This window comes from Mustela erminea, chromosome 3 (genome assembly GCF_009829155.1).
Source record: "Mustela erminea isolate mMusErm1 chromosome 3, mMusErm1.Pri, whole genome shotgun sequence".
In the NCBI taxonomy this organism is placed as follows: domain Eukaryota; kingdom Metazoa; phylum Chordata; class Mammalia; order Carnivora; family Mustelidae; genus Mustela; species Mustela erminea.
This window is the reverse complement of record NC_045616.1, coordinates 156,308,091-156,326,309: the sequence shown is the minus strand read 5'-3', so window position 1 is coordinate 156,326,309 and position 18,219 is coordinate 156,308,091. Positions and strand designations below refer to the sequence as shown.

The window sequence follows — 18,219 nt, the reverse complement described above, 5'->3', positions numbered from 1 at the left end:
AGGAATAGTGAAGGCTTCTTCCCAGCTGCTGGCAAGATGCTACCCATCTCCGCACCTGTCTACAAGATCCATGTGCCAAAACCTCAGCAGGCTTTCTCTTTAAGTGGATACTTGGAATGGAGGAAAGCCAGTCAAGTCCATCTTATGTAGTTGATCGTGAATCTCAGAGAAAAACGAAAGTATTCCATCAGGCTTTTTTTCCTTCCTGTGTGCCCCACGTGAACAGATCCTTTCATTTCTAGGTTCAAAACTATTTCTTTTTAATCAAATGCATTTGTATTTTAAGTGCAGCAGTGATAGGCGAAATGCTATTTGAACCACAGGGCATCTGTAATCTGTGATTTTGAAGTTTCACAGCAAAGGAAATGGCATGGTGAATCTCAGAGCATGGCCAGTAATTCCCCCTCGCACCCGCAGTGTGTAGCCGCTCTTGTTGCAAACAGAACGCTGATAGCACGAGTGGGTTAAGGGTCTGAGGGAGCCGATCTCTCCCCTCCTCCTCCCACAGTGTTCTGGTTTGAGGGTCTGCTTTCTTTCCCACACTTTTCTGAGCACTGTAGTTGAATCCAGGTACGATGTCTGCCTTCCAGGAACCCCTTAGAGTGGAAAAGCCCAGAAAAACAAGCCGGAGGTTCTAGTCCAGGTACGACTAGAATGTCCTGAGGAATGCAGAGCCGGGTCCCCCTTGACATTCTGTACTGTGCCCCGCCATGCCCGGGCCCCCTCCAGCCTCCTGTGGTGTGTGTCACTCCGCAACAGCCAGGAGCCTGCGGAGAGGAGGTCCCCTTGCCAGTGCTTTAGACGGTTCAGTCTCCTTTTTGAAATTTCTCTTTCTACATAAGTAACAGTACTGTGTCTGCCTCTGTGCTGTTCAGTAACTCAGGCCAAGAAGCTTCACAATGCCGGGAACCCCGAGCGCGCACTCCTCTGTTCTTTGCTCAGTTGTAGCAGTCTCCTGGCGGGTTTACAGACCCACAGAACCGATGGAGCCGCACAGAGTCCGGAAGCAGAGCCCCGTGTACGCGGACGGTTGATGCTTGACAAAGGTGTGGAAGTCGAACAGGGGTGCTGGGGTAATTGGACATCCACATGCAAAATTAAGAACTGATCCATATCTCAATATATGCAAAAATTAACTCAAAATGGATTGTATTCCTAAGCAATAAACCTCCAGCCAAATAACTTCTGGAAGCAAAAGGGGAAAATGTTCAGCCTTGGGTAAGGCAAAGATTTAGATTAGATATGGGCAAAAGCACAGTTCGTAGGAGAACAACTTGATAAGTTGGATGTGACCAAGATTGAAAGTGTCTGCTCTGTGATACATGCTGTTTAGTGGACAGCAACTACAAACCAGCCGTGGACTGGCAGGAATTACTCGCAAGACATTTCGGATAATAGACATGCATTCAGAATAGACACGTCTCAAAACTCAGTAGTTTTAAGAAGATCCATTTGCCCATTTTAAAAAAATGAGCAAAATATTTAAACGCTTCATTAAAGAGGACACACAAATGGCAAGTAGGCACATGAAAAGCTAGCTGTTAACGTAACCAGCCGTTAGGAAGATACAAATTAAAACCACAGGTTACCATCACCTACCTGTTAGAACGACTAAAATTAAAAATACTACGCCGTGTGTTGGTGAGGATGTGAGGAACTGGAACTCCTACCCTCTCCTGGAGGGAAAGTCAAGTGGTATAAACTCCTTTGGGAAATGCTGGGCAGTTTTGAAACCATTACAGTGAGTCCTTCGCACTCCTAGTTACTGACCAAGCAAGGAGTCAGTCCATACGATGACTCATACATGAACGTTCCTTGTAGCTTGTAATAGCTCAAGGCTGGAAACAGTCCACACGCCCATCAGCAGGTGAATAAACAAATGTTCATGCAAGGAGATACTGCTCAGCAGTAGTAAAAATAAATAAATAACTTGATAAACGCAGCATGGACAAGTCTCAGTGCTAAGGGAAAGCAGCCCTACCAATCGGTGGGAAGGGGCTCGGAGGGATTTCAAAGGGGCATAAAGACATGGATTGATGTGTTCATTACCTCGATGTGCTTCTGGTTTGACATGCACACATATGTTAAATTGTACATTTTAAGGTTGTGCAGTTCATTGCATGTCAGTTACATCCCAGTTTCAAAAAGGAATATCAGCGTATTACATGCTCTTTAAGGGACCATTGCATACTTTATCTTTCTTCAGAGTGTCCCTTCTCTCTCACTTTTGGCTGCTGAGTTCATTTCTGTCTCACCAGAAGACAAAGCAATAACAAGTCTTCACAGGTTCACATCGTCGTATTTGCCGTCTTACCTGCACCTGTGCCCACGCGCTCACCAGGCTGTGCAGGCTGCGCACATCGCCTCCAGCGAGCGCGCTCTGATTGCACACTGCCCCCGGGCCCACGTGCGATCCCTGGGTCCCCCACCCTGCGCACGCTCACTAGGCCACAGGACTCCGCTGCCTCGAAGCACCGCTCTGCACTTCCCCCTCTCCCTCATAGTGCTGTCGGGTCGTTCCCATCATTCCAGATGTTGCGTCATTTGGGAAAATCTCCACCACACTAACTCCTTCAACCGTTCCATTTCACATTCCTTTCCAACAAAGCCCTTCAAACAGTTCTCTGTACTCACTCTTTCCAGTTTCTCCTCTCCTTTTCCAGGCCTGCTACAATCAGGTGTTTGCTCCACTGTCCTCTGGAACTGCTCCTGTAAGTCACAAATTGGCCACCGCTAATTGACGTGGCTCCTTCTCAGCTCTCGCCTGAAATGGGTGGCTCCTCTCTTCAGTGAAACCATTTTCCTGGTTGTCAGGACACAGCGTTCCCCCCATTTCCTTCCTGCCTGTCTGGATTCTCCTTTCCAGACTCCATCGCTGACCCTCCTATCCTGTCAGCCCAGCCCAGCGGGGACCTCTGTTCTACTGACACCCATTAACTCGGTGATCTCACTCACTCTCACGGTCTTAAAGGCCATCTCTATGCTGATCACTCACGTATTTATTTACTCCAGGCATGTCTGCACGCCTGTCTGTGTAGACGCTTGCAGACATCTCAAACTTAGCAGGCCCAAAACAACTCATGATGCTCTTACCCAAAGCTATTTTCTCAAACGTCCCCATTTCAGTTGATAAGCAATTGGATGGATTCAAGTTGCTAAATTTAAAATGTTGGTAATACCTTTGGCACTTGTTTTTCTCCCACACTTCCCATAAAGTCGGACAGCAAGTCTTCCAAACGAATTGGATTCTGGCTATGTTGCACCCTCTACTGCTACCTTCCTGGCGCAAAGCACCATCGTCTCTCTCCTGTCCAGGCCACTGGCAGTTTCTCCTGAGCGCCTGGTCTCTGAGCTCCCGGCCTCTGCCCGGGCTCTCTTCCCTTTATTCCAGTTGTTTTCAACACAGGATCCAGAGTGATCATGTTCGGATCTAAGATCACAATAGTCCTCTACTCAGCTAACCACCACACTTGAGAGTCCCAAGTTCACAATCACCTTCCTGTGCTCCAGGCAAGCCTCCTTGCTTCTAGAACAGGTCAGACCTCAGGGCCTTTGCACTTGCTGCGCCTTAATGTTCTTCATCCAGGCTGTTCATTTTGTACTGAAGTGTCCTTCTTAGGCTTATCTAAAATTGCAGGACCTGGGGCATTCCTGACTCTTCTGCTGTGTCTTATCTCTCATATGTTTTAAGATATGGTTTTCTTGTCCTACTTATATTTGTATCTTTCCCCCCACTTAAATGTAAGCTTCAGAGATTTTTTTTTTTTAACTATTTGGGGATTACTACTATATTACAGAACAGTTCTTGGGACATACTTAACATTCAATATTGTTGAATAAAATGGATGAGTCAGAATCAAAATAATGTATATATGGTTAAAATAAAACCTGCAAGTCATGTGCCATTCTCCAGAAGTAACCACTGTCAGGAGTTTAGTGTTTGCTTCCAGAATGTGCTATGGGCAAACAGACATTCACGGACTCTGCTCTGTGGGGTGCTTTTTTTCACTTTATATTTCATGAACATCTTTTTATGGCAATACTTAAGTAGCTACCTCATAAAATTCTGGCTGAATTCTGTTGTGTGGATAAGATTATGATTTAAGTTTTCTGAAAGAATTTACCCATTTTACTATGTGCTTTAGTAAACATTTTTGTCCACATTATATATACTCAGGCTAGTATTCTGTAGCATAGATCTGTTGGTTAAGTCATCAAAATATAGTGCCAAATAGTCCCCCAAATGTACTAATTAATACTCTTCTCTCATCACTGTATGAGATTCCTTGTTTTCCCATATTGTAGCAGCATTAAATAGTGACTGCTTTCAGTTTTTGCTAGTGCTGTTAATTTGGAGTCATGGTTGGGGGTGATGCCTCTGGGGACTTGTCCTCGACTCCTCCTGGCAGTAGCTCGTTCTAGTTCTCCATCTTCTGGCTGGAGGTGAGCAGGGGAAGGCGGGCTTCAGGGCTTCATTCATTGAGTGGGTTCGAGGGCAGCCACAGCCATGATCGACGCTTCGTATGCTGCCCTGGTCAGGATCCACCAGAACCGAGCAGTTCTCTCCCATTCGACCCAAAGCTATTGTAGCAGAAGACGCGGCTTATGTCCTTCAAGACGCAATCAGGCTCAACCATTGTGTCTGTCTGCGGAGAACAAGTGAAACAGAATCTTCCTCGAGCTGAAAATCGCCCACGGTCCGAACTCTTCAGTGGCTCTTACATGGGAAGAAAGGGCGGGCACTGAGAACGCGGGTGAAGGTCTGGGCACCGGGACGCTTTGCTTCACCGGCAGGGGCTCGTGCAGGGCGAGCGAGGCCGCGGAGGGAGGAGGGCCGGTTCCTTCTTGGGGAGGGAGGGGGCTCGTGCCACCTGCACCGACCGGCCCATGATTATAACGGCTTCCTTCCGAGGACGACCGAGTCATTTCGTCCTTAAGCTTAACGTAGCCAGAGCAAGGGGAAGCGGGGGGTGGGTCCTTTGTTCGCCCCTCAGAGTTGGCAGTGGGGAATCGATCAAAAGGTCCTTTTCTAAGTGAAACGTTCAGCTCCTGCAGCCCTTTACTACCAGGTAGTGGCCGGGGGAGGGGGGGGGGAAGGCGGGGGGCGGAGGGCGGGAGCCACACTGCGCAAGCGCATTGCCTCCCAGGCCCGTGCCGGCGATCGCCGGGCCTCGGCCCGAGGCGGGTGCGCCTGCGCGGAGCCAAGGGGCGGGGCCCTCAGGCGTCCCGGTTGCCTGGATACGTCTGTGTAACAATTGCCGCGGGCGCTTCCGGGCCGTGGCTAGCGGGGGCAGTTGGCCCTCACTTTCCGAGGAGCCCGAGGAGGAGCGGGTGAGAGCCCCGGCCGGCCGCCCGGACCGCGCGAAGCCGGCCTCTTGGCCCGCCCCCAAGTCCGGGGGCCGGGCCCTGCCACAAACCCGGGTCCCCCTTCGGGGCTCCAAATCCGGGGGAGGCTGGGCGGCCCCGCCCCCGAGCGCCCGCGCCCCGAGGCTCACGGGCCCGTCCTCCCCCTCCACGCAGCACACCCTGATTCTTCCCAGCCTGGTCCCGGTCTGCGGAGAGCGATGCCGCTTCCCGACACCATGTTCTGCGCGCAGCAGATCCACATTCCCCCGGAGCTGCCGGACATCCTGAAGCAGTTCACGAAGGCCGCGATCCGCACCCAGCCCGCCGACGTGCTGCAGTGGTCCGCGGGGTAAGCGCCTCGGGGGCCGCCGGCCTCGCCCTGCAGCGCTGCTCCGCGCTCCGCTGGCGTCCGCCCCTGAGCACCCGTCTAGCAAGCACCGCGTCGGCTGCCCTTCCCCGGAATGACCACAGCCCCGTGGCCCGGGAGCGGTGCTTACTCTGCCGCCTGACAGCAACTGCGTGGGGCGGAAAGTGCCTGCCTTGTGTGACAGAATCAACCCACTCCAGTCCCTTGGCTTTATTTCTAAAATGATTTTTATAAGAAGGAACCGTGTAAGGCTAAATTCCTCACCCCAGAAAACCCTCCCGGGGTTCGGTGCCTGGTTGAGTTTGCTAGAACCAAGACGACCGAGGTCACCTCGGGATAATTATCCCGAGACCGCTGTAAGGTTAAACGTCGCCCAGCTTAAGAAGGCGAAGGAGGCTTCACTGTTTCTTGTAACAAACATCCTAACTATTTTCAGGAACAGACATCCATAATTTTAAGGTTACAAAGTCAACAGACCTTAGAACCCTTAAAATAAACCCATTTAGTTTTGAAAGGAGAGCTCTTTGCCCCTTTTGAGTAGACAGACTTAGAAACTCAATTTCAGGATCTCATGAACCAGTATAAAATTAAATGTTTTGGGGCGCCTGGGTGGTTGGTGAAGCATCTGCCTTCAGCTCAGGTCATGATCCCTGGGTCTGGGAATCGAGCCCCGCATTCCTGCACCAGGCACCCCTGCACCCCTGCACCTCCACCACACTGAGCTCTGTGCTCAGCGGGCAGCCTGCTTCTCCCTCGGCCTGCCGCTGCCGCCTGCTTGCACACACTCTCTCTGTCAAATAAAATCTTAAAAAAAAAATGTTTTAGTAACTAGCAAGTTAGATTTCACCGACCTTCTCTAAACTGTATAAGCAACGTGCATTGGTTTCCTGTGGCGACTCTAACAACCATAGAAGCTAAAGGATTAAAACAACAGGTGCGCGTTCTCTTTACGGCTCCCAAGGCCCAAAGTCCAAAATCAGTTTCACCCGACTTTGGCTAAAGTCGAGTTGTCAGGGTTTCTCTCCGGAGGCTCTAGGGCAAATCCAGTCCCTTGCTTGCCTTTTCCAGCTTCCAGAGCGGCATTCCTTGTATTCTTTGGGTCCTGGCCCCTTCCTCCATCTTTAAGGCCAGTGGCGTGGCATCTTCAAGTCTCTCTCTCTGACTCCCTCGTCCAAGGATACTGATGAGTGCACTTAGGACTCATCAAAATAATTCAGGATCATTTTCGCATCTCCAAATCCTCTCTCCCATCTACAAAGTCCCCGTCACTGTGCAAAATAAGGTCCACAGTCTTCAGGATTAGGGCCTGGATGTCTTTGGGGCCCTTCTTGAGCCCCCAACATAAGGCTACTCATCAATCCAGTGTTGTCTTACGACAAACACTTCTGTCAGTTGCTTCTGATTCTCTCAAGGTTCTTGCCCAAAAAATGATGGGCTCCGGTTTTAACCACCATCCAAGAGTCAGTAAAGATGGGTCACATGACAGTTGGTAGTTGACGGGACATTCCAAGATCGAATCATTTTTTTTCCCCTCTTGGGACATAAATTATTTTAACTTAAGTTTCACTTTAAATTAAAAGGCTTAGTTGAGAGCTTTCTGGATGTTCCATGCACCGAATTTCTCCGTGCACCTAATTTCTCTGAAGAGCAATTTTGGAGTTTAGGAGAAAAGCATTATTCACTATGCAGTGTGTGTGACATGGACTCAGATGCCACAAAAGAGAACCTTTTAGAGAGGAATGTGGCTCAGAAGAGGGTGAATTGGTCTTTGAGACAAGGCAAGGGCATTCCTGGAAGAAGAACATCCCAACAAAGGGGCGGTGACAAGAAGTAAAAAACAAAAAACAAAAAAACCCTCAAAACAAAGCAGAGAACGGGGAATCACAGGAAGGTGCCTGCTGCCGGAAACTCCAGGAACATGCGGGTTAACCTCTTCGCGTCTGCACCCCCCCACCCCCCTCCCCCGTTGTCTGCTGCGACCACCCCAGCTAGGATGTACTGTGTCCTGTCCCAGGTGCCTCCTGCAGTGTGACTGGAGTGAAAACTGGTCCAGTGTAAAGGCTGCTTCTTGCTCCCATGGGCTTCAGGGAATTAGCACGGATGGGGCGGCGGGCGGTGGGGGGGCTCACCCCTAATGCAGGCTTCCTCAGCCTTGACACTGTTGACATTTTGGACAAGATAATTGCTTGTGGGGGAGGGCGTGTGTGTGGGGAAGATGGCGGTGTCTGGGCACAAGAGGACTGTTAGCATCCTGACCTGTCTCACAAGAGGCCAGTAGCACTGTGACAACCAAAAATGTCTCCAAAAATTGCCAGCGCCTTCCTGCGGAGGGGGTGAGAGAATTATTGGGAACCACTGCTTTAGACACTGTGGTTTGATCGGTGAGGAGGAGGAGTAAAGTCCCCAGAAGAGGTGAAAACCCTAATTAGGAACAATACGGTAACACGAAGCCCCCATGCGCGCGCCCTGCCCCTGTCACCTCAGATCTTCCTGTTCCCCATCTCCCACACCGCTGCCTTTGTTTTGACTTTCCCTCAACCTGCTAAGTCAACAAAATATGGATGGAGAGAGAAAAGGCGATAAGGTGTAACATTTCTTTTTGCCTCTCAAATATCTATCAACAGCTACCTGTGTTACATAACCAGAGATGTTTCTAATTATTCATGTCTCTTACACTATGGCCTGTGGCCCCGGGGTTGTGTTAGTCATTAGAGTGGCCAGTGATGCGGCTGCAGCAGCCGGCCCCGTCCAGCATGCCTGGCGCCCTCTCCCCGTCCACACCCACCAGAAGCTGCTTGTGCCCCCTCCTGACTTGTTGGCCGGTGCTCTTTCCATGCCCGCCTCCAGCCCCAACATCAGCACCAATATCTGTATTCCAGAAAGGAACAATTAAGGGGAAAAAATACTAAATAAAATTACTAAAAAGAATACCAGGCAGGAAAAGTGAAGCGTGGGGGAGGGGTGGCATCTGGTGTTGCGGAGTGGGCAGTTGGTCCCCCCCAGGGCAGACAGGTGACTTCCCTTCCCCCGGGCCCCGTAGGGTTAAACAGAGATGGTTGAAGTGATCGATCCCCTTGGAAAGCAGCAAGGCCAATAGCAGGGAAGACCAAACACTAATTGTCAAAGTAGAATGACTAGACCATGACCTTGCCCTTGGGTCATTGCCATCCTGAGTCTCCTGTCTCCTTTCCCAGCCTTCCAGGACCGCTCTTAGCGTGGGCTTGATAAGAAGAGCACATGTTTCGGGAGCCCCCTCTCCCTCCCACCCCCCACCATGGCTCCGTCCGTAGGCAGCTTGAGCTCACTGCTCCTCGGAACCCTATGACAGGGGCCGCCATTGTCGGCTTTGCAGACAGAGAAACTGAGGCACGCAGAGAAGGTTAAGTTGGAGAGCTGAGCGGAGGAGCCAGAGCCGCAGCCCAGCCTTCGGACTCCGGTGTCCCTGGAGTCACGCTCGTAGCTCCGGGCACTGTCACTCTCACAGCTCCTTTAGGAAACCATGCGATCTCCCGTGATTTCTGGGTGCTGACGTGCCCTCAGACGTGTCTCTTGCTCTCAGGTATTTTTCAGCTTTGTCCAGAGGAGATCCGCTTCCCGTCAAGGACAGAATTGAGATGCCCGTGGCCACTCAGAAAACAGACACGGGCCTGACGCAAGGACTCCTGAAAGTTTTGCACAAGCAGGTAAGAGGGGAGTGTCTCTGTTCTCCGTCGGCTTCACCAGAGGAAGCGCGGCCGCTGCAGGGACAGGGGACAGGCGCGCCAGCTCCCCTTGGCAAGGCCTCTCTCCCCGGGGGCACACCTGCTGGATTTCTTTCAGAGCAGGAATCTGCTGCTTCAGTCAGTGCCTCTCTCTAGTGTGAAGAACCCAAAAGACCTGTTCACGATTAGATTGTCAGCAAGTGACATGTAATTGCTTTTAAATACCCAGTTAAAACCCTAGAGGCTGCCCGACTCAAAGTCTGCCCCAAATGGGGGCTGCAAGTCTCCTCTGGAAACAGGCTTACAAACATTGTGTACGCGCTAACGAAACGATCTGCCGTCACCTTCTTGTGAACGACGGACTGCTCTTTGGCGTCTGGTACACAGTGGGGTCCCCAGTGCCTGGGCGTGGGCGAGATCCTTGCCCGCGGGGCCTTGCCCCAGAGCCCGGGCCGCCCTCCCCCGCCCCTCCACCTTGCTTGTGGAGCAACAAGTCAGTAGGGACTGGCTCACCTGGCGGGCCTGGCCTCCCCAGTGGCTGGGCTGGTGAGATTTAAAGTGGTTTGTCCCCATGATACATTCCGACCGACCGTGTGTGTGTGATGCATTGACTTCTGAAAATGGGATGATTCCAGTTTTCTCTAAAGGGAAAACGAATAACCATCGGAAGGGGTAGCTTGGGGAAAAAAAACCACACTAAAATTGCTCCAAGCTTTTCACATAGAATGCTATTAGCAGATGGCCATTGTGACCAATTTTCACAGGTTGTTTAAAATAATGGAAGAAGTGAATTTATTTTCATTTTTAAGATTTCTTCCGCTTATCTATGAGCACTTTCAGCAGATTGGATTTTAAATGTTTTTATTTCTTGACGCTTATTTTTTGTTGTGAGGTGTTTTGCACAGACAGCCCAGAATCCTATGTCCAGTCTGTGGGCCCGGTTCACTCAGCCATAACATCAGGCCCTATTTGCTTTTTCCTTTGGAGAAGTAAAACAGGCCAATGTCCGCTTGCTGCGGCCTCCCTGCCCTGCGCCCCTCCCGCCGCACACCTTCCCGCCCTGCTCTCCCGGGGCTGACTGTGTTGTGAATCCAGAGTCTGTCTTTTCCCTGCGTGCGGTTGGGCCCTGGGGTATGTTGAACTATTCATAAGCATTGTATTATTTTCCAGGTTTCTAAAACTTAAAAAAAATATATTTATAGACTGAAAAACTTGCAACTGTTGTCATCACTGTGTTTTTGCTACAGTGCAGCCACAAGCGGTATGTGGAACTAGCGGATCTCGAGGAGAAATGGAAGAATCTGTGCCTGCCGGTAGAGAACTTCCGAGCACTGTTGCAGCTGGATCCTTGCGAAGACAAAATCGAGTGGATAAAATTTTTAGCCCTTGGATGCAGCATGCTTGGTGGGGTACGTACCTTCCAGTCGTGTTCCGGCTTAAAAGTACTGTAGATGGGGGCTCCTGGGTGGTGCAGTGGGTTAAAGCCCCTGCCTTTGGCTCAGGTCACGATCTCAGGGTCCTGGGATCGAGCCCCGCATCAGACTCTCTGCTCAGTGGGGAGCCTGCTTCGCCCTCCAACTCTCTACCTGCCTCTCTGCCCACTTGTGATTTCTCTGTCTCTGTCAAATTAATAAATAAGATCTTACTAAAAAAAAAAGAAAAAAGTACTGTGGGTGTTTCAGTAACCAAAGGAAACACTTTCATTACTTTAGTAACTTTGTCAGGGAGAAGCAATTCTTTTTCAGGTGTCTCTTGTATTTCTAGGCTTACATTTTTTTTTTTTTTAAGATTTTATTTATGGGGCACTTGGGTGGCTCAGATGGTTAAGTGTCTACCTTTGGTCCAGGTCATGATCTCAGGGTCCTGGGATGGAGCTCTGCATTGCGGGGGGGTGGGGGGTGTCCTAGCTCAGCGGGGAGTCTGCTTCTCCCTCTCCCTCTGCCTCTGCCTCTCCTGCTGTACTGTCTCTATCAAAGGAATAAATAAAATCTTTAAAATTTATTTATTTATTTGTTTGGGATAGAGAGAGAGCAAGAAAGCTGCAGAAGGAGAAGCAGACTCGCTGCTGAGCAAGGAGCCCAACACAGGGCTCGATCCCGACCCTGGGATTGTGACCTGAGCCAAAGGCAGGTGCTTAACCGGTTGAGCCACCCAGGTGCCCCATAGGCTTATAGTTATTTTAATTTGCAGAAGTTAAATGCTTAGGAATGCTTCAATTTTAAAATTGTTAACAGTGGATAAAATACAGAGATACTATGACAATGCATTTAGGTGTTAGAAGAGAACGCATTGTTGACTTTTTATTGAACTATACAGCATTTGGGAAACAGATACTCTGTTTTCCTCATCTATGGGAAGAGGTGTAACATTGTTTTATATTTGAGTTAAAATATATGATTGGTAGCTAACATATACAGTGCAGCTTTGACGATGTTGAAGGCTGACCTTTGGGAATGAAGACAGAGATAACCTTCCAGTTCCCAAGGCGAGGAGTCTCTGAACCAGGGAGGGGTGGGGAGGGAAGGGCCTGAGGGTGAAGATTTGACAGAACTTCTCCTCCCCCCCCTCCTTCTTTTTGATGTTCAGTTCGCCACAGTGTAGCACATCTTTAGTTTTTGACTTGTTCAGTGATTCATTAGTTACGTGTAACAGGCAGTGCTCATCAGATCACGTGCCCTCCTTAAAGCCCATCACCCTGTCACCCCCTCTCCCCACTCCCCCTTCCCTCTGAGACCCTCAGTTCATTTCCTGGGGTCCACAGTCTCTCGTGGTTCCTCTCCCTCTCTGATTTCTCCCCCTTCAGATTTCCCTCCCTTCCCCCGTGGTCCTCCGCGCTATTCCTTATGTCCCACAGATGAGTGACGCCATGTGATAATTGTCTTTCTCTGCTGGACTTACTTCACTCAGCGTCATCCCTCCAGTCCCGTCCATGTCAGTGCAAGTGGCGGGGTTCATCCTTTCTGACGGCCGAGTGCTGCTCCACTGCATGTGTGGACCACATCTCTCTCCATTCATCTGCTGAGGGAGATCCTGTTGTGGCCATTGCTGCTATGAACATTGGGGTGCAGGTGCCCCTTCTTTTCACGACATCTGTATCTTTGGGGTAAATACCCAGTCGTGTGATTGCTGGGTTGTAGGGTAGCTCTATTTTCAACTTTTTGAGGACCCTCCATCCTGTTCTCCAGAGTGGCTGCCGCAGTTTGCGATCCCACCCACAGTGTAAGAGGCTCCCCTTTCTCCACATCCTCACCAATATCTATTGTGTCCCATCTTGTTAAATTGTTTGGCAGGACTTCTTTGGAAATCTGGAAGCTTTCTCTTCAGCTCCATCATCCGAGTCTCTGTGAGAGACACCGGGACGTAGGGAAGGAAGTGTTACTGCTTTCCACTTGCAAAGAAGGGGTTTTAGAGGTGGCCCCCTCAGCTGTAGAGCCGGGTGCTGGCTGGAAAATTCACAGTCCTCGCTTCCTGGTGCACACTCAGCCCCCATTTTAGTTTTTAGAAGTCACTTGGTGTAGGAAACCCCAGTGGACACCACATGATCACGGACCCAAGGTCATGACCGAGTGCTCTTCCTCTGTCCCTCCCTGCCCACCCCGTCTCCCCGGCCTGAAGCAAACGCCTTCCCAAATCTCCTGCTTCCCGTGGGCCGCATACGTACCCCAAGAAATACAGTATTTAATTTTCAGGGGTTTTAATTTCATGCGGAGAGAAGTCTGTGCTTCATGATCTTCTGGAATTTGTATTCACTCCCAGTTAGATTTCCGTCTCCCTCTGCATCACTGCAGACAGCAGTAGGTCGTTCATTGCCTCCGCTGTGTAATAGCCACTCTGAGAAGAGACCACGTTTTACTGGTTCCATTAATGGCCCCGTGAGAGCCAGTGAAGCCCCAGGAAAGCCAGGTGCTGGCTCATTGCTGCGTAGGGAGTCACGCAAGTGCCCGAAGGCGCGGTTTGCATCAGCGGCAGAGAGAACCGGCACCCTGGACTGGTTTGTGCCGGGGACTATCCTGGGGCAAAGCGGGGCTCACACGTTAACCGGGGGAGTGGGGTGTTGGGGGGGAGGACAGAGACAGATGTGCCTATGGAAGATAATGTCGCAGCGCTTTGTTCATCGGGAGCTCTGCGAAAGCAAGATTTTTCATACTGTGAAATGAGTAGCTAAGATTAGAACGAACGTTTATGGTTTGTGCCTTTAAACTTAGCTGTGAAATTTAGATTTTAGCAGTGGTGAGAAAGGACATTTCATATTTTGGGGATCCGTCTTTGTAGTATTTACTTCCCCAGTCGTGAAAGTAAGTGCTGGATTTAAGACCAAGCCAGAGCAAGAGACAGGGTTTCTTGTCCATGTGTTGTGTGGGACACTAGGTGGAGACATTCGGTCACCTTCTGGACTGAGCGCTGGGGAAGGGACAGGAAAGCGGCATCCGTGTCCCTCCTCTCCTCTACTGAGAAACAGTCGATGTGTGGTCCTGGTGTGTGGTCCTAGCCTGTCCCCTAGCTGGGCCACCTCGACAGTCGTGTCTGCTCTGGGCTGTGGGGTCTGCAGCCAGGCCGTCCGGGGTCTTCTCTGGTTCACTGACCATGTCTGCGTTTGGGGGTAGGGTTGGGGGAAGGGTGAGCAGGGAGGTGTCCGAAGTGGGGGTGTCAGCTCTGCCCTGCCCTGCCCCCCCACTCCTGCCCCTAGTGCAGACAGCCCTGGGGCGGCCGGGCCGGAATGGGGACAAGCCACCGTGTCCCCACGCCGGCTGGGTGGCTTGGAGGTACACCGGCACAAAGCTGTGACTTGGAGGTGACCAGGTGGCAACTGTGGAGTCACGTGGCAACTTAGCGTCCATCTTTATGCTGTGGTTGTGTTTTAGAGGGGCGGGGAGGGGGCGCGGAGGGAGAGACCGTCTCAAGCCGACTTTGCACTGAGTGTGGAACCCAATGCGGGGCTCCATCTCCCAACCCTGAGATCAGGACCTGAGCCAAAATCGAGTCGGATGCTGAACTGACCGAGTCACTCAGGCACCCAGATCTTTATGCTTAAAAAAAAAAAAACAAAAAAAAACCTTCAAAAAAAGGAGGAGACGGAGAAGCAAAGTGCAGGAGGGGAACTTACAGGGGCCACTGCCTGCTCCCTTCCCCGCGCGCGATTTCTGTTTCGTTGGAATCTGGTCCATCTGTCAACACAACAGCCACCGTTTCTGCCTCCTTCATGCCCGGCCTCTGCGGCCTCCGCGTGGCTGGTGGCAGACGCGGCCTCCGAGCTCTTCAGTTTTTCTTCACAGTCTCTGGTCAGATGAACCGAGCGTAAGGTCCCTGCAAAGACTGGGGCCGCTGCTTGCATTTCGGAGTTGTCCGTTTCCTTCCTTCCTTTCCCCCCTCTTTTCCTTCTTTCTTCCCCAAATATTTGCTGAGTGCCGCTTTGTGCCGGCTCCTCTCCTGAGAGCGGAGGAATTGGCCGTGAACACAACAGGCAGGCGGCCTGACCCCCCAGAGTCGGAGCCCACCGTCCCTCCGTCCCTCCGTGTCCTGCCCCTGCGTGGGGTGTCGGGAGCTAGGAGTGGGGCTGCCCGGGCCGGTGGACTTCCTGGGGAAGCCCCTGCCATGTGTCCGGCATCTGCCAGCAAATTCGGTGAGGGCGGGAGCAGGTCCGTCTCCAGTCAAGCCTCTGGAGGCGGCCCAAACCCTGGCCACCAGCCCGACCGGAGCCCCCAGCCCGACCGGAGCCCTAGATGACCCAGCTAAGCAGCACCCGGACTCCCGTCCCGCGGGCACGTCAGGATAGGAACTCTGGTTCCAGCCATTTGCACGTCCCTAAGGTTGTCGGGTTCGTTCCCCTCCCAACAGTCACGGTCAAGCAGGTCTGCGCGTGACTCTCCCCACGGGGGAAGCGCTCCTCTGTGCCTGTCCCACCTGTGTGTTCCTCGCTCCTCCCTCTAAGGGCCGCCCCCTAAATCTCAACAGCCTGCTCTCTGCAGGGGCAAAGGGCCCTGACTTGCACCGGGAGCCCCTGAATGAGATGTGAATGCGTCTGCCTGGCTGGCCCCGCAGGCTCTTGTGAGATCTCTAGGGACTGGACACAGTCCACGCGCCCTCCTGGCCTGGAGGGAGGCTCCCGCTCTCTGAGCCTGTGCCTTGTGGGAGTGGGATGGCTTCTCCAGGGACCAGCTTTCGGGCTGAAGGTCAAGGTGTCAGCCCGGGTGGTGGGGTGACTGACCCCGACAGAGAGAAGGGGCAGGGGAACAAGTACTTTTGGGAACCAAGATCCGGCCCAGAGCAGGGCCAGCCCCGGGTGGAGGCTGCACGGAGCCTGATTGCAGGTGGGCATCAGGACAGCTCACGGGCCATCTGTCCTAGAGCCTACCCACCCCGGCCCCTCACCGTGGCCCCAGGTCCGTCCCAGCACTGAAGGGGCTGGAGGCTTCTGGGCTGGCTCCGGGCTCATCGTTAAGGAGACGGGTGCTTCCTCATTTCCATTTTAACATAAAACGAAATCTGTGGATTAAAATTACTTTCAGGCCATAGGCATCTTGATGAAAACTTCAATTTCTTCGCTTACAGCAAGTGTACGTAAACCTAGTTCATGTCGATTGAGAGCATACCTGCTGGAGAATTTCCATGAAACATACCCAAGGGCTGATTCTGCTGGTGTCTTACGCTCTCACTGTGGTGACTCTAGGTGGTAACTGTCCCCGGTTTGTGGTCTTTCCAGTCTTTGAACAGTTCGATGAAGCACCTGTGTGAGATCCTCACCGCTGACCCCGAGGGCGGGCCGGCGCGCATCCCGTTTGAGACATTCTCCTACGTCTACCGTTACTTGTCCAAGTTGGACTCGGACATTCTCCAAGGGGACACGGAAACCTATCTCGCCACTTTAAAGGACACTCTGTAAGTACGAGCCCGCCCTGGCGTTCCTGTGCGTGGACCACTGGAGAAGGTCCTTTCTCTCCTCCCAGATGGCTTTGCTGCAAGTAATCCAGCCTTGGCGGGGAGGGAGAGCCACACACACTGCGCCCCAGGCGTCCCCAGGATGTCCCCAAGCTGTGCTAAAGAAAGCCGAGCGGCAGGAGGCAGCGTTTCTTCACGAGTGATGCAGGGCAGTGCCAGACAGGAGTCTGGTTCTTTTTATCCCGTCTTTGAGAAAAGTTTATCCGGAATTGATCTTGATTCTTAAGTCCACTGTGTGCAGTGGTTTAAACTCGCAGCCTGTTAAAGAGCAAGCTCGAAGGCACATCTCAACAGCCCCGCAGGTGGAGGGTGCGACTTCACACCTTTGTTCCCTGAGTGTTCGCGGGGTGTGGGCTCCTGCGCGCCCTTCTGCTCCTCTGGGGGTGGACAGACACCGGACGCACAGAGGCCCCACACGGTCCGACGCCTGCCCTCCTGCAGTCTCACTCCTCTGCCTAGCACTCCACAGGTCCCCGGCTCCCTGCACTCCAACCGCACGGGTCTGGGGGGTTCAGGCCAGCCGAGCTCCCTGCCCCCCAAACACACTTCAGGTACCGCACATGTGCTTTCGGAACACCCTGCCCCCTTGGCCCTGCTGCCCGATGTCCCCTGCTCCTGGTCAATGGCTCTTCCTTAACTGGCAAATATATCGCGCTGGGCTTCCAGGGGCCGTTGGCACAGCTGGCACTGCAAGCCCCCTGTCCCCCGCAGCCCGAGGAGAGCTGTAGGGCCTGCCATGGCGGGAAGTCCTCCTGCCTGGGACAGCGAGGGGTCAGGGGACAGGCAGACTTCTCCAGCATTCTGTTCTTCCCCTCTAAGCGGCCACAGCGGGAGACTGTTGGACACCTGTGATTTCCCTGGGGCTGTGAGAGGTGCTTGCTGTTTATGGCAAAATGTGGGATAGAACCTCGAATGATCCTTTTACCTTGAAAGGATGAGCCCTCGAGATGGCTCTCGTTTTCCCCGCCGACCTAGAGGATGAATATTGTTTGAGTTCAGTATTTTTACATCCACGGATGTTGGCAGTAGAGATATACTAATGCTCACCATCTCTCAGGAAGTAGAAGTATCTGCAGATAAAAAAAGAAAAATCGAGAGACATGCTGTTGGCAACACCAAAGTTTCAGAGACTCAAGACAGTCCTTTGAGTTTCGCTGGACCAAATTTCCCAATAGAAGGATACTTTTGTTTCAGTAGTGACTAAAATGTGAGTGGTCAGTGAGGAAGAACCTATAAATATGTCCCAATTTTTTCACCTAGAAATAAATGCCCGTTTTTGTACAAGAAAACAGAATGCTTGATTTTTTGGAGGTAAGAATTAATAATTAAACATTGAAAATCATCAATTTTTCTAGGTAAAACCTTTAAATTATGTTGCATTTCATAAAAATTGCCTTGTTTTGCTGTAAGAAATGACTAAAAGGGCCTTAATCTGTTTCCATTCTAGAGAATCTAGAAAGAATGGCATGATAGGACTTGCAGACTTCTTCATTCTGAAGAGGAAAGTTTAGAAAGCCTCGAGAAGAACCCTTAGAAGACAGAGGCCATTATTACAGAGAAGAACACTTTTTAATGTCAAATAGTGCTTTTTTAAAACCTCGGCACCAAATACAGCTTGTCTTACAGCACGTGGGTGTGCTCTGAGTTTTTCTCATAGCGGGAGCTCAGTATGGTTCGTGTGTCCTGGGATCTGCTCTTTGCCATGTTTCCTGGAAGACCCTGGAAAGGATTAAGAGCAGGATAACAGTGTTTTTGAGTAAAACCATCTACTTGGGTGCTACAGAGTGGGGGTGGGCAGTGGAAGACTGGCCGTTCTTTTTCCGCACTGGGGACCCCCATGAGCAGAAACGTTTATGTTTGCTTCCCAGA

At 51.6% G+C, this 18,219-nt stretch overlaps 1 protein-coding gene across 1 annotated transcript; it reads left to right on the top strand.

Moving 5' to 3' along the window:
* The first annotated feature begins 4,907 nt into the window (after positions 1-4,907).
* ROPN1L (rhophilin associated tail protein 1 like) lies at positions 4,908-17,978 on the top strand. Its single transcript, XM_032337755.1, has 6 exons — positions 4,908-5,331; positions 5,521-5,695; positions 9,273-9,396; positions 10,662-10,823; positions 16,115-16,290; positions 17,798-17,978. Exons 2-6 carry the CDS (start codon positions 5,565-5,567, stop codon positions 17,859-17,861), a joined length of 657 nt encoding a protein of 218 aa, XP_032193646.1. The 5' UTR covers positions 4,908-5,331; positions 5,521-5,564; the 3' UTR covers positions 17,862-17,978.
* The last annotated feature ends 241 nt before the right edge of the window (positions 17,979-18,219 follow it).

What these genes read in the sequence shown, in the direction of transcription:
- ROPN1L (XM_032337755.1), top strand. Translation starts at nt 5,565, where the DNA reads ATGCCGCTTCCCGACACCATGTTCTGCGCGCAGCAGATCCACATTCCC. An exon ending in TGAAAGTTTTGCACAAGCAG is followed by an intron (nt 9,397 to 10,661) that starts GTAAGAGGGGAG and finishes TTTTTGCTACAG; the next exon opens with TGCAGCCACAAGCGGTATGT. An exon ending in GATGCAGCATGCTTGGTGGG is followed by an intron (nt 10,824 to 16,114) that starts GTACGTACCTTC and finishes TGGTCTTTCCAG; the next exon opens with TCTTTGAACAGTTCGATGAA.